The sequence below is a fragment of the Blennius ocellaris genome, assembly GCF_963422515.1.
Source record: "Blennius ocellaris genome assembly, chromosome: 18".
Lineage (NCBI taxonomy): Eukaryota > Metazoa > Chordata > Actinopteri > Blenniiformes > Blenniidae > Blennius > Blennius ocellaris.
In genome coordinates, this window is record NC_137667.1 from 4,520,525 (window position 1) to 4,534,741 (window position 14,217).

At 44.4% G+C, this 14,217-nt stretch overlaps 1 protein-coding gene across 2 annotated transcripts in view; it reads right to left on the minus strand.

Moving 5' to 3' along the window:
* Positions 1-14,217, minus strand: part of runx2b (RUNX family transcription factor 2b) — a 40,825-nt gene that overhangs the window by 19,795 nt on the left and 6,813 nt on the right. For both annotated transcript variants that reach the window (XM_080513859.1, XM_080513860.1), the window contains exons 3-4: positions 2,922-3,178; positions 1,380-1,536 (exon numbers count right to left, since the gene is read on the minus strand). In XM_080513859.1, the coding sequence (XP_080369985.1) occupies positions 1,380-1,536; positions 2,922-3,178 (414 nt within the window). The remainder of the gene's footprint in view (positions 1-1,379; positions 1,537-2,921; positions 3,179-14,217) is intronic.

Below are 14,217 nucleotides of genomic sequence, written 5' to 3' on the forward strand. Positions count from 1 at the left end.
CCTGGCTCCTATGTCACTTCCTGTTATTAGATTCCCTGTCACAGCCAAGTGACGCAGGCGAGGTCGCTGTGCAGCCTCTCCTGTCTTTTACCTCACATCCATCCATCCATCCACCCCCCCCACACCTCTCACAATGCACGTTTTAAATCGTCTTTTTATAACCAGTTACTGTTACACTTATAGCTTCACACTAAAGTTTATTTCAACATTTTGAAAATGTGTGTTTTCATAAAATAAGCAGTTTGAAATATTGATTTGATCCCTTAAATATCAAAAGCGGGGGAAAAAAAATGACATTTTATGGTGATCCAAAGCCCTGCTCTGCCTTCTCTTTTTTTTTCTTAGCTGTGTTAAAAGAGCTTTTCTAATGCATTAATCTTTTAGTTGCAATTCAATGTGAACAACTTCGCATCTCTCTCATATTTTCCTCTGATCAGCCCTTACCAGTCATAAATTTACAAATTTGTTGTCGGTTGTCCACTTATTTTAACCATGTCTCTCTTTCTGGGCCCTTGCGTTCACCGCTTGAAACAATAAACCCCCAGCTGTGAATCTCCTATACCTTTAAGTTTCTTTCTGTTAAGACAAATAAAAAAAAAAAAATCCTTCCACTACTTGCTCATGTCAGATCATTGTTTTTTCCCTTCCGTATATTTTATGTAAAGTGACGTGAGTCGACTCTTTTAGAATTGCCGCTTTATAAATAAAACTAAACGGGATCGAATTGAAACTTTGAAGCGTGCGACCACATTCTGGGAGGCGACTGCAAAGTGAAGAACTCCGAGAAAGTAGTTCCAGAAGGACTGGAGAGCGTGAGGACGAAGCAGAAAAATGTCAAAATCTCAAAATTGCAAATGAAATGATTTGGTCAGAGCGATGCAAAGAGACGACTTGGTGATGCCAAACATCCCAGGAATGCAATTCGTCTCACTGGGAGTGCGTCTCGGCGTCGCTGTCTGACAGCTTGAAGACATGCGCAGAGAGCGATCTGCCGCAGGCCTGCTGCACCACCCAACATGTTTATGAGCCCGTAGCGAGCTGGGTCAAATCAGGTAAGTGAATTTCTTCTCTCCCCCCCCACTTTTTTTTTTTAAAAAGCTTCTTTCTAATGAACAGCCTAAATTATTCGAAAAGTGAAGGAAAACATTCCTCCGTCTTTCTGTATTTAAAGGCATGCTGAGTTATGGCGAGGAAGCAACATGATTCACCCCTCAGACTTCAGGAGATGGGCGGTGGGATTAGGGTCTGGAGTTAGAGCCATCATTATGTGGTTGCCACGTAGGGAATGTGGCCACTAATCCACACCACTGAACCTAATAGCTGCTACTGAATTGTAACCGTGTGTGGTTGGAGGAGACCAGCTGAGCTGCAGGCCTCACCTCTGCCGCTGCGGCCCACGAAGCGGAGGTCGTTGAATCGCGCGACTTGGTTCTTCATCACCCCTGAGGCGTTCCGCAGCTCGGCGGAGTAGTTCTCGTCGTTGCCCGCCATCACGGTGACGACGGTCCCGTCGGGGATGTCTCCCAGGGCCACCACCTGTCAGAGACGCAGAGGTCAAAGGGCAGAAATTTAAGACTTCAACTGGACAAAGACAACACGGATATTTCTCACCTCGTAACAGCAGAACTGCCAAAAAGAAGAAAAAAAAATGACCCCACCTGCAATCTGCTTTAACCTATCCTATTTCTTCATGCATGAATATAAATAAATGTATTTGTGTAAGAGGCTTCACCATGAAGCAAAAAACGTATCAAGTCATATCCCGTTGATTAAATATATGTTCAACTCAATAATGAGTATAAAAAGGTCTTTAAAAACTGAGTCATAAAAGCTCATCTCATTATTACATAACGCCACCCTTGATCTAAATTATATTGAGAATTGACTTTGATTCATTCCCCCGAAGCACTTTTAAAACCCCGATAAATGTGATTATGTGAATCATTTTGATTGCAGTCTTTAAAAAAGAAAAAAAAAAAAAGCACAAAGGCCTTGCATTATCTTTTTTTTTCTTTTGGATGCAGATAAAAGAGGATGACTGGGCCTACAGAAACTGCAATAATTACAGAGTGCTGTAATAAGAATGGTGAAATAACACTTATGTTAAAAAAATGTGTCATATCTGATTTGGAGCCAGCGTTGCAGCTACAAATTTCCACTGTGAAGCAGCTTTGATCCTTGCTCTAAATAACTGTCAGCTAATTAATGGGCCTTTACCAAGAAATATCATGGGAGCTAAAAACATCCTGGAGGCCTCACATATATCAAAAAGTATTCTCTGCTTTCTTTTCATTTTCAACTAGTTAAAAGCACAAAATGTTATAAATAACCGCAGCAATTTAGTTTCACATAAATCACATGATGCTGATAATAAATTGTTTATAAAGAGATTTAATGAAAAAAATATTATAATATTTGAATATCGTCTAGTAGGCCAACAATGTTAATCTAGCACCTTCAAAATTGTGTTTTATGGCCCCATTAATGTGTCGATTTAAAAAGAATTCCCCTTTTCACCACGTCTGTTTATTTACAGGAAATATTTCAAATACTTCTGACACGTGTATCAAACAAGAGCCGTGCCCTTTAAATATTGCGATTTACTTTTTTTTTTTTGTTAAAAACCCTCTTTCATAACTTCCGATGTATTAAAAAAAAATAACGTTCAGGTCACATGCACATTAATCACAGTGCGTAATTGGTATTGCATAAAATGCATTTTCTATGAAATTCAGTAACATAAGCAGTCAAACGCGACAAAAAGCGGAACTATTGGGAAGGAAACCACAAACTGTTAGTTGTGAAAGTTTCACTCAGTTTTGTTTTTGTTTTTTTTAATAATCTTTCTTTTCTCGCCTTGAAGGGAACAGTCCGCGTCTCACGTCCTCCGCGGCGCGGCGCGGCGCGGCGCCGGGACTCACCTTGAAGGCGACAGGCAGCGTCTTGTTGCACCGCCAGTGGGAGGGCAGGACCGAGCACAGAAAGTTGGGGCTGTCGGTCCGCACCAGCTCGGCCGGGTGGTCCGCGATGATCTCGGCCATGCTGCGGTTTTCGTGGGGACGCAGTCTTGGCACCGCCGCGTCCGGCTGCCCGCCCGGAGAGCTCACATCGTTCATCTTCCCTGGGACCGGCTGGAGGCTACTGGACGGCGGACTGAACCTCCGGCTGGCGCTGGGATCTACGGGAATTCGCATCACAACAGCGGGGATTATCAGAAAAAGGCACCGAAGGCTGTTTGCCGGCTCCTTCTCACGCGCTCATATGAGAGAGACTCGCGGTGTGCGCCGCTGCTCGCTCAACCTCAAGCCAGTCTGCCAACGGAAAATGGGACTCTGTGAGCGCGCACCGGGTTTCAAAACTCTCTCCACTACAAACTTTAGTGGGCGCCTTCAAACGACATAAAATAGACGTCTCCGGCAAAGAAAAACAACCCGTGAAAAGTTGATGATGGTTTAAATGACAAGCTCTTTTTTCAAACTTCTCGGGGGGAAGAGTCCGTGTGCCATAACGCAGGCGTAGCTGCTCGTGCGCGGATATAAATAACATCAAATAAATGTCCGAGCGCGTAATGGACTGCGCAGTTACAAAAACAGCAGATCTAAAATGGACCAGCCGACCCAGATGCTCAGGAAAACTTTTTGTGCGTCTCTCTTTAGCGAGAAGTTAAAGCGCTGCTCCAGGTGCGTCATTGAAGTCTTTGTGCCAAACTGAAAGGCGCTCTGGAAGCCCGCAGGCTAAGTACACACACACACACACTCACGCGCGCGGGCGCGCGCGCACACACACACAAAGTTTTCAAAGTCAAAGCAATACGCTTTAACAATACATAACAGGACTATTTATAATCCCGCGACGCCTGTAAATTGTTCATAATTTCAGTCAATTCTTCCGGTGCAGCAGCAGGTTTCGCACACAGGGTTAAATAGGTTGATGAAGAAGTAAAAAAAAAAAAAAAAAAAAGAAAGAAAGAAAAATCATCGCCGGTGAGATGAAGGAGGCGGAAAAACGAATCCCGTTTTTGTTGCCGTAAATGTGGTTAGTGTTTGGGGGCCGGGGTTTCCCGTGCTCAGGCTTTTTGTGGTTTATATAGCTCGAGCGCCCAGCAATTATTGCGCTGATGCGACTCCAACACGTGGTGTCTGGAGTTCAGATCCATTCCCTCCGCCATAATCTGTCACGCCTATATAGAGTGCCGGACGGCTCGTCGCGTCACGTCTTTACCTCCGAGACGCACGCCGCGCGTCTCACGCCTGCCCTCCACCACCCGCTCACCGTTATCCACGCACAAGCAGTACGCACAGCACGTACCGACATGCCACCGCTCCCCTGGACCGTCCGTGCGCTCCTGACTCTAGGGGCTGGTCATTTCCAGTCAGCAACACGCCATCGGTCCCACCGGACCGTGTTGCGTTACCACCGTGCGCCCTGGCAATGCGCGGCGGCGGCGGCTGACGGCAGCGTTCAGAGAGCCGAGCCCGGACTGAGAAGTGAGTAACACTCCATGAGGCAGGAGAGGAGAGGGAGCGAGTCACCGGAGAGCGGTGAGTCAGGTACAAGCGCAGGAGTAGAGTTTCACTCCGTCGCAGGGGAGAGCTGTTGTGCAGGTGTACAGGTATTCTACGTTACACCGGGCTATAATTTATGTTCAGCCACCCATGTGGCCTCATTGTCTGCGCCCAAAAAGTGCTAATATGTCACACTCAACCTGTTTTTTGTGCCTCACATCACTTGGGAAATCTGTGGCATAGCTTCTTTACTGCATTAAAAGCAGCAATTAAACAATAATTTGCAAACCAGCGAGACTCCGGAACATCTCAACATGCGTAAATATGCAGGATTTAAGACAGATTCACCTCAATTTCAAGCAATATTAATAGAATACAATACAATAACCTTTATTATGCCAAAATGAAGAGCAGCTCCTCTCACGGTTCACAAAAAACTAAATGTAAGAAAGAGAAATAGTGCAAAATGGCAAAGTGTTTATGGTTCTTTCACAGTCGATGGTTTGAGTTGTGATGTGTAGTTTAAATTATTATTTGCAAATTTATTACAGTTCAGAGAGTGTTCGTTGGCTGGATTCTGCAGTTATGTTGCAGACTTTTCCTACTATACAGAACATAGAAATGCAAAATTGTCCTTTAACTAAGAACGATATATAACATTGTTTAAATTAGCCACATGTGAACCAAGTAGTGGCCTGAAATCATTACCCCAAATATTTTAAGCCAAGCAAGCAGTATAAATCATAATAAAACCAAGGAATAATAATGTTTTTGCCTAAAAGTGCATTTACTTTTGATATTTCCTCAAAATTTTACCATGTCCATGCCATCTTGTAATATTTAATTTTAAAGTTGCTTTTCATCCTCACATAAAAAAGTGAATGGTACTGCAAAACATAAAAATTAGAAAATGGCACATTAAAAAAAAAAATCTATGTATATATATATATATATATATATATATATATATATATATATATATATATATATATATTAAAAAATGGGACATTTTGTTTGTATTGTTTAAGTATTTGTGGCATCTTTCCATTACATTACGTTACATTGGTTTCGATGCAGGTCTGACATTGCAGTGAGAGGAGGCCTGCTTCGTCTGCCCCACTTGACTCTACTGTAGAGGGCATCATCTACCCTCTGTGAGCTCCGTATCTCAGCCGGCTCTCATCAGCCACCCCACCCCTCTTTCCCTGATTACCCATCAGTCTCCCAATGAGGCTTTTCTGAGTGCCACATCACACAGCAGCATGCGTCTTGCCACTCTGTGTTCCTTTTCCGTTGCTCCCAAACAGACTTTTTATTGCACCGACTCTTTAAGACAAAGGTCTTTGATACTTCAGGCCCGTTTCAACCTAAATGGGGCTACTGGGGAAGCACAGCTGTGAGGTTATTTGGATCATGTCAGGGCTTTTGTAGCTTGTTTTTTAAGTTGTAAACTTGGACACAGTTATATATATTTTACAAAAAAGCATTCTGAGTTGAGACAAAAAAAAAAAAAAAAGGCTCATGCGCAACAGCAAAGCCCGAGCACTAGAAATAACTGGACTTCTTATGTTTCATAAGTATGTATGGACGTGCGCGTGCACATGCATAAACGTCTGTTAGTGTGTGTGTGCGAGTGTGAGGATGTGGGAGGGATATATATAAAGTCTGAAAGCACTGACACGCATCTGGCACCTCGTCATGTGGATGGGGTGGGAGGGAAAAAAAAAAAAAAAGGGTGATTGAGTTACACTTCCCCTCCGTGTGCCCCAAACACCAGAAATATGGTTCACATTGTCCAACATTCTCAAAGATCAACTAACAATTCATGGATGGATAAATGCGAATAGTGGTAATTAAATCTGTAATAGCGATAAACATGGCCTTGCAGGAACCATGGAGCCAGTTATTCCAACAGGGTTAAATTTCAACTCAGTCAATATTGTTTTTTTTCTTCTTTTTTTCCCCCCCTTCAATGAATACATTTGGAGTAATGCAAAAAACATGACTGATGTTGGAGTGAAATTTAATTTTGGAAATGTTAAGGATGCCATCCACCTAATGAGTCTTATTACTTTTAATCCCGACTAAAATTTGTAATAGAATTTAATTTTAGAAACGTCTATTTCGATGGTTTTTATGAGTGAAACACCCACCGGCTTATAAATATCTTCTTCTTTTTTCTTTTAAGGCAAACTAATCAGTCTAAATCTGGATTTGCTGCACTCTGTTATTGTCCCATCACAGGCAGAATTTTCTTCCCAGCCCAAACCCCAGGGCCCCCCCCCCCACACAAAAAAAACTCTGGCGCTCCCCTCAACCTAGTCGTGACTTAAACCCTGACAAGCTCAGCTCATCAAAGAGTGTTTGTCCCATCTGACTCCGCTTTGCTTCTCCGCTGCACGTTCAGCATCTGTCTTCCAGCTCCCCTACAGGATATGCTCCACATCCCATACACTGAGGGCCGTGCTGTCTGCTCACTGTCATTCAGAGGTATTGGGGCAAACTGTGAAAAAAAAACAACCCCAAAACTGTTTGATGTCCCCAGAGATGTGAAGGAGACAGCAGAATAAAAGGCGTTAATGTGCGGCAATGTGCCGTTCAATCAAAAATACCACTTTCGGGATCCGTCCCGGGCCAAAAAATATTAACTTGTGATTAAATCTGAACGTTGTGGCATTGCGCTTAAAGGATCTTTTGACCGATCCTGTTCAGCATTAACAGATTTAATATGATGTAGTAATGAATCTCGCATAAAGCTGCTGAGCCATTGGACGGGGCCTGCCGCTCGCCTGGTGCACAGCTGGATCGTCTCTTTCAGCTCTGGTATTATTCATCTACTGTGTTACACTGGCTCGGAGTCATTGCACAGTAGGAGAAGTCACTAACAGTGAGGAACCACAGTATACCACATTGAGCAGGATGTGCATTTTATGATTTATGGTAATATTGTATTTCTGCCGCTCAGTTTCATTTATTTGTTTTCAATGGGAATCAGACTCAGCTGACTTTCTCCCACTAATTTTCCTGTTGGGACATCGAGCGAGGCAATAAAAGTTTTCTGTTCTCGTTCCCACTTGGAATGACACAGACTATACCGAGCCACGCATATACACTCCGTATAACTCCACTAAAAATGTGCAAAATCATTCTTTGTGCATTGGTTAAATTTGCACGTCTCGTTTTTTTGGCGTGCGCAGAGACCAGGAAGCTCATGCATCCAGCGCACCTCATTAAGGATAGATAGCGGGACACACAGACCGCGGCCTTGAGAAAGTTACGACCAACGATGCACGCTCACCATTAAGAAAAAGAAAAACTTTTCGAAAAGCTCTGGTGACCAACATTACTGTAGCTGAGTACCACTCCCCATAGCTTTCTCCTCTTCACAGCCGTACACTGTGCTCTCATCATTCAAGAGGAAAAGTACAGCCACTTAAGACTCAGGATTAAGGCCCCATTTCACAGTGGTGCATTTTTCAAGACACTTAATTATAGCTTTCTAGAGGAGCGCCTTGACGAGGCCCAGGCTTTTTCAGCACTAACGGGATGTTTCCATGTTTGGCAGGCCACCAGCCAAGTGGCTTTCCAGCCAGACCTAATCAGAAAAACAAGCCAGAGATCCAGTCGAGTTACGAACCGAGAAAACCGGCGACGCTAAACCAGGAGGACGAGCTGGTAAGCGAGGGACTAACCGGCTGGCTGGTGAAGGTCGACGGGCCGTCAGAAACTTTACTTCTCCTGACCTCATCGACTCAACCTCGCCGACTCACATCCACGCACTGATCCCAGATCACAGCTAAGCCCTTAATGAGTGTTTGTGACCGAGCCCGTGACATCACCGTGAACTGCCGGGACGAAGAAGGCACGTTCTGTGGTGTGTGCGTGTGTGTGTCCTCATGCACTCTGCAATCTAAGTTGCATTATGAACTTTTTGAATGGCTTCATGCACCCTGCCTGCAGAAGTAAATACGCACACAATGCAAAGACACAAGAGGAGTCGGTCTGATATTTCGCTCTGGTTTTTTGGGGGGGATGGCACAGAGCAGCATGGAAAGAGATTGGAGACAAAGAGGGGGCTGGCCGCTCGCTGCTTGTGGCAGGAGGGAGGGAGAGGAGGGGTATAAAGACAATTTCCTTTCTGCTCTTATTGCTCTGACTGTCTGCCGCCTACTGCCTTCATGGAGGTCCCTAATTGAGATCACTTGTACTTAAAAATAGGAACAAAAAAGGAACTTCTGTGGGCAGGGAGACGGAGAGGAGAAAATAAAGCAGTAATATGTGATGAAGGCTGCCATTAAAGAGACCCAATGATAGATCTGAGTGACTGGGGCGCAGAGCTGAGAACTCATTCTGGGTCTGCCAGGAAGTGCACACGCACACGCGCGCACACACACACACACACACACACACACACCACCTGCTGTCAAAGTGCTAAAACGGTGCATGTGCAGGGGGGGTATTTGTAGATTTTCTGTGCGTGTGGAGCCCTTTGATGGGGTAGGGTGACGGTGCCCGGGTCCGAGCCCAGAAACATGCCAAAGAAAGGAGGGAGTTCAGTCCCTCCACGTCTGCATGCGAGTGTTTGTAGGTATTTCACAGTCTGCATTTGCAGCAACAGTATATCTTTAAAGCCATCAAGCATTTGAGACCACCCCATTCACTGCAGCTTATGTGTCATTAGCTCTGCTATTATTAGTCCTTCACTTTAATTCAGCCCTTCCACTGATCAAACCCACCTCCCTCCCTTCCAGTTTTTACCCGGGTCCCAGAGAGTCCTTAAAGCTGTGCTGGTTTTCCCTTCAAACCATCTATCACTCAATCAGGCCGGATCGCGCTATTAATCAAACAATGAGCCCCCAGCTCCTGGGAGACCCGTTTGAAGGATTGGCTCGAAGGAAACGCAGCGTATCCAGGAGAGGTACCGGACTGCGGCTGGGAACAGGAACCCTGTAAAGACCGTTTTTCTTGGACCGAGACTCTCTGTAGGTGCTAAAGACAATACAGACACTCGGGCTAGGCCAACATTCCACTTTACACTTTTCCCTTCCTCTGTGTATTTCACTGGTCTACTTCCCCTCTGCAAACTAGCCGACTAGTATCAAAATATTTATAGTACATCTGCAAGACATGCTGTTCTCATGTATCCAGGCCCGTTTAGCCCCGTGTTCATTATGCGAGGTAAAACTAATACCAGATTTACGGGGGGATAGTTCTCTCTGTTCTCCCTGCCGGCGGAGCTCGATCGGGGATGATTTATGTGAGGTGAGGACACACAGGCGAGATAGATAGAGTGACTACACGGCGAGAGGCGAGAAGGCTGCAGCCCAGACTCGCACTCGCAGGGGGGCTATCAGCTATCAGTCGGCCATTTAACCCGCGCCGGCCCGGAGAGCGGAGGGACAGGCGGCGGCTGGAAGAGGAAAAGGAAAGGGAAGGAGACAGGAGGCAGGGATGTGTGCTCACGAATGCCGGGTGGAGGAGTTCCAGGTGGGCCAAATCAATGTAAGGAGGTGTAGCAGAGGGCCAGATGGAGGAGGGGGGGGACTTCTGTCATGGATGTCCAATTGCACACAGACATAAATATATGACCATAGATGGAGTAACCCCTTCCTGGAAAGGGCCCATATACATTTTTTTTTGTTTAAAAATTTGTATTAAATATACCATCTATTTTGTTTGGCTATAATATCAGGATTGGTATTATGAATGGACTTTTACAGTGAGAGAGCCCACATAGGAAATCTTTGCTTAAGACGAAGCCCTGGCTCTGCTTTCCACTTCAGTTCTGGGGGGTCATCATCATCAGAGCTGTCAGTCAGGCCGGTGAATATGTCCAGCTTCGAGACAACAGCCAATCAGATAAACAAAAAGAGGAAGAAGAAGAAGAAAAAAAAAAAAAAAACACAACTGGGCAGGCATTGCTAGCGGCCACCGCAGTGGGCGTGCGTCAAGCACTCAACGTCTCAGTGTTTGGATCTTTGCTCTCTTTCTGTTTTTCCTGATCTCTTCCTGATCGCGGTCCAATTCGGAGCGGCTCCAAAAACACTGAGGCTGAACTCCGCAACCTGGAGCCGTACACGCTCGCCCGATTTCCACATCGTTTAGACGTCAAAGTGGCCCCGGGAAGCCCTGGCTTGTTACTCGAGAGGGCCTCCTCGTGCAGCGTCCGATGCTCCATGTGCTGCACGAGTTAAAAGGATGAATCCGAGAGAGAGTGTCACGCCTGATGCAGCTCAGTCACAGATTAGCCTTTGCCTCCAAACCCTAGCCTGTAATTACACAGTGCATATTGGGCTACTGGTCAGAGATGACTCACGACAAGGTGGGGGTGTAGAGGAAAGAGAGGGATGCATACAGCTCACTTACTCAGCTTTCAGCCAGAGATGTCCTCAGACAAAAATCAGTCCCAGGCATGTTTGTAGGAACCGAGAAAATATCAAAGTAAAAATGAAGATCTCACCGAACGACTACTGTCTGTATATGTGACCGATCTGCGCGTGTTTACGGCTCAGAACTGGCTGGTCATTCCGGGACGAGGGCTTGTCAGGTCGTGTCTGCTTTATAGTGCCGGTATCGAGTTGTGAACGCATCGACTGGAGAGTCCCTCATGGGGGGGATTGGGGGGGGGGGGGGGGGGGGGCATCAATTACATTGTGAAACACACAATCTCTATTCTGTGGTGTTGAATTATGGCAAAGCTGAGAATCTGAATAAATCCCACTCAGGCACTCTGTTGCTCCAATTTATAATCATTTCATATCATAGATAACTGTGCTATGAAGTGAATGGACCACTATAAAACCTCCTCTCCTTGAACAATGGTTTAGAAACGCGCACGGTCCAACATGATCTCATTTGCGAAAAAGGCTGACATCTTGAAAAACCACAAAGCCCTATCATGTAGCTCCCAGCACCACCTTTCAGGCTGCACAAAACCAATGGAGAAAACCTTTGAATCATAAAACAAATACACAGGGTTAAAGGCTGTAAATGTTAAACCCGTGTTTACATTGCAAGGGCTTCTTTTTCATCAGTAATAGTCTCCCACTGTGAGCCTGATGATTGGGTAATATTTATTATGGGCCCTGGGGGCATGCTTCCCTCCCCGTCTCTCCTGTGTCTATAAAACATTTTACCTTTAGCTCAACTGTGGCAGAGACAAGGTCCCATTAGAATCTGATTGTATATGTGCTTTTAAAGTGTGCCTCTATAGTGCCTTTAATGTGCATATGTGTGTAGCAGTAAGGGGAGGGGTGGTGGGGGGGCGTCTCAGAGACTTTGGTTAACCAGACTATAATTTGGAGGCCCAGTGAAGACTCCCAGCAGCCTCTCACTGTTTGTTTACCAGAGAGACCAACTCCACTGTTTCTGCTGCATCTGCAGGGTCCTGCAGGAAAAGGGTGTGTGGATGTCTGGAAATGTGTGTGTGTGTGAAGTGTAGGTGTAATGTAGAATTTATGTGAAAGTTGCATCCTGTAGGATGATTGTGCAAGATAACTCACTCTATGCGTTTTCAGTTGTTTTGGTAGCTGAAGAATCGTGACAGACTTCATTGTTTTCTACCCCCTCATACATCTTTAAACTGGAGTGAATCAAAGCTGTAACATCCATACATGACCCTTTCTACCCTCAAACTGCAGCTTTGTCATAAATAATAAAAAAGGCCCAGCTTCACACACACACACACACACACACACACAAAAACAACAAAAATGATCTGCACCCGCGTTAAAAAGTGTTTGTCAGCAAAAACTGACTGCTATTTTTGTTTGTGCTCAGAGTAATTCTCCAGAGAATAAACTGCTCACTTTCCCGTCCCAGTTGGGTTTCAGTTTTTTTTTTTTTTTCCCCTTCCCATGCAAGAAATGAAAAGAAAACAATGCAACTCAAAAGACCGGAGCTCCCAGCCTGTCATTTAGTCGTAACTTTGAATTGTCTTTGCTCTGTGTGAGCTGTTTTCTTTCTCACACTCACACACGGAGGCATTGCTGCAGCATCCTAAAATTCTATCACGAGAGAGGAAGAAAGACAGAGGAGGGGAGGAACTTTCAAGATATCACTCTAATAAAATATTCCTGCTCCTCTGGGATCCTCCTTTGCTCATTCAGCATCAAGAGAAGTGAAGTGGAAAACGCTCTGTTATTGGTCTCTGTCCAAAAAGGAGAAAGAAAAAGAGAGAAGACAGAGAGAGAGAGAGAGAGAGAGAGAGAGAGAGAGAGACCTATTTCCTTTGGGGAAAGACACAAAATAGAATGAACAGAGCAACAGTTGAAGGGAAACTTTTAACTGCGACACCAAAATATGAAGTACAGACGACTGTAAGGGAGCAGCTGTCTGGGTGAGTGACAGGAGTCGGCTCCAGACTGAAAGCCTGCTCCGGCGAAGATCAGACGGCGCTGCATGTATATAGACCTTGATCAGACGGGGCTGCTTGTCGGGAGCCGGGTGCGATTGGACTGAATGTGTGTAAACTGGAACAGCTCGGGGATCGGCGTACAAAAAACAACAGCTAAGTTCTCAAAAAGACGTCAGGAAAAAAAAAAAAAAAAAAAGTCCTTTGAAACAACCTGAAATGTAACATAGGGGATTTTTGCAGTTTTGTAACATTGCTGTTCAAGCAGAAATTGTTCTAAACTTCTCTCTTTTTTTCCCTCCCTCTCTTTTCAACAAGCAGGAAATCTGCAGAAAAGTTCTATACCAGAAGAAAAAGACCAAAAAGACACTATTACAACTCTATAATTCTGTAAGTACACGTAAGGAAGACGTAGGCCATTATGGCTTAGGACACAGACATGCAAATCAAACTTTATTACATTTTAGAAGTGTGAATTTACTTCCAATTATACTGTCAATAGACCTGAAACTAAAACTTATTTATACGGTATTAGATGTGAATAGTTTGTTGGAAAAAAACAAACAAACAACCTCACATATACACACTTCTACATACTCAGGTATATGGCTGGACCATGACAAAAAAAAAGCTTAATTTATTTAAATTGAATTTCAAGAACGTACCCCATTGTTTTTACACTGTTATTTTAAAGTTTGTTACATTTTCCACTATCAAATGAGTATTTAAAGTCACTTTAATTATTATAATTTTTTTTTTGAAGTGTCAACATATTCAGTGTTTCAGCTTCCTGTAGCTGGACAAATTGAGTCAAATAAGATTTGTATTTTTTTCTTTCCTCTGCTAACTATGAACCTCGAAACTGAACAAAAACATTTCCAAACAACAGAGGACGTTTTTTTTTAAAAACTTTTTTCTTTTCTTTACATCCGTTGATGTTGTATTTGAGATGAAAGCGCACTTCTTATGAATACCAAAGTCAATCTTTTTTCTTTTTTTTTTTTTATTCTTTAAATTCCAATTATCGGCAGGCTTCTATCGTTCTCTCTCCAGAGGCCACTTTACAAATGAAAGCTACCTTTCCTAGCTTTGCCTCCTCTCCCCGGAGACTTGTCAACATCAACTACACACTCGACTCAAAGTTCAAAGACAAGCATCCCGCTACACACACCTCCACACACTCCCCCGGCCCCTTTTTGTGTCTCGGGGGCATATTTAATTTCAGTGTCTGTGCACACATTTGAATACGTCTGTGCATATGTGCGTGTGTGTGTGTGTGTGTGTGTGTGACTGTGTGCCACAGGTGGCGTGTTGCTTGTGACTCTGATTATTGTGGTGACCAAAGCATCGCCGCCCCGT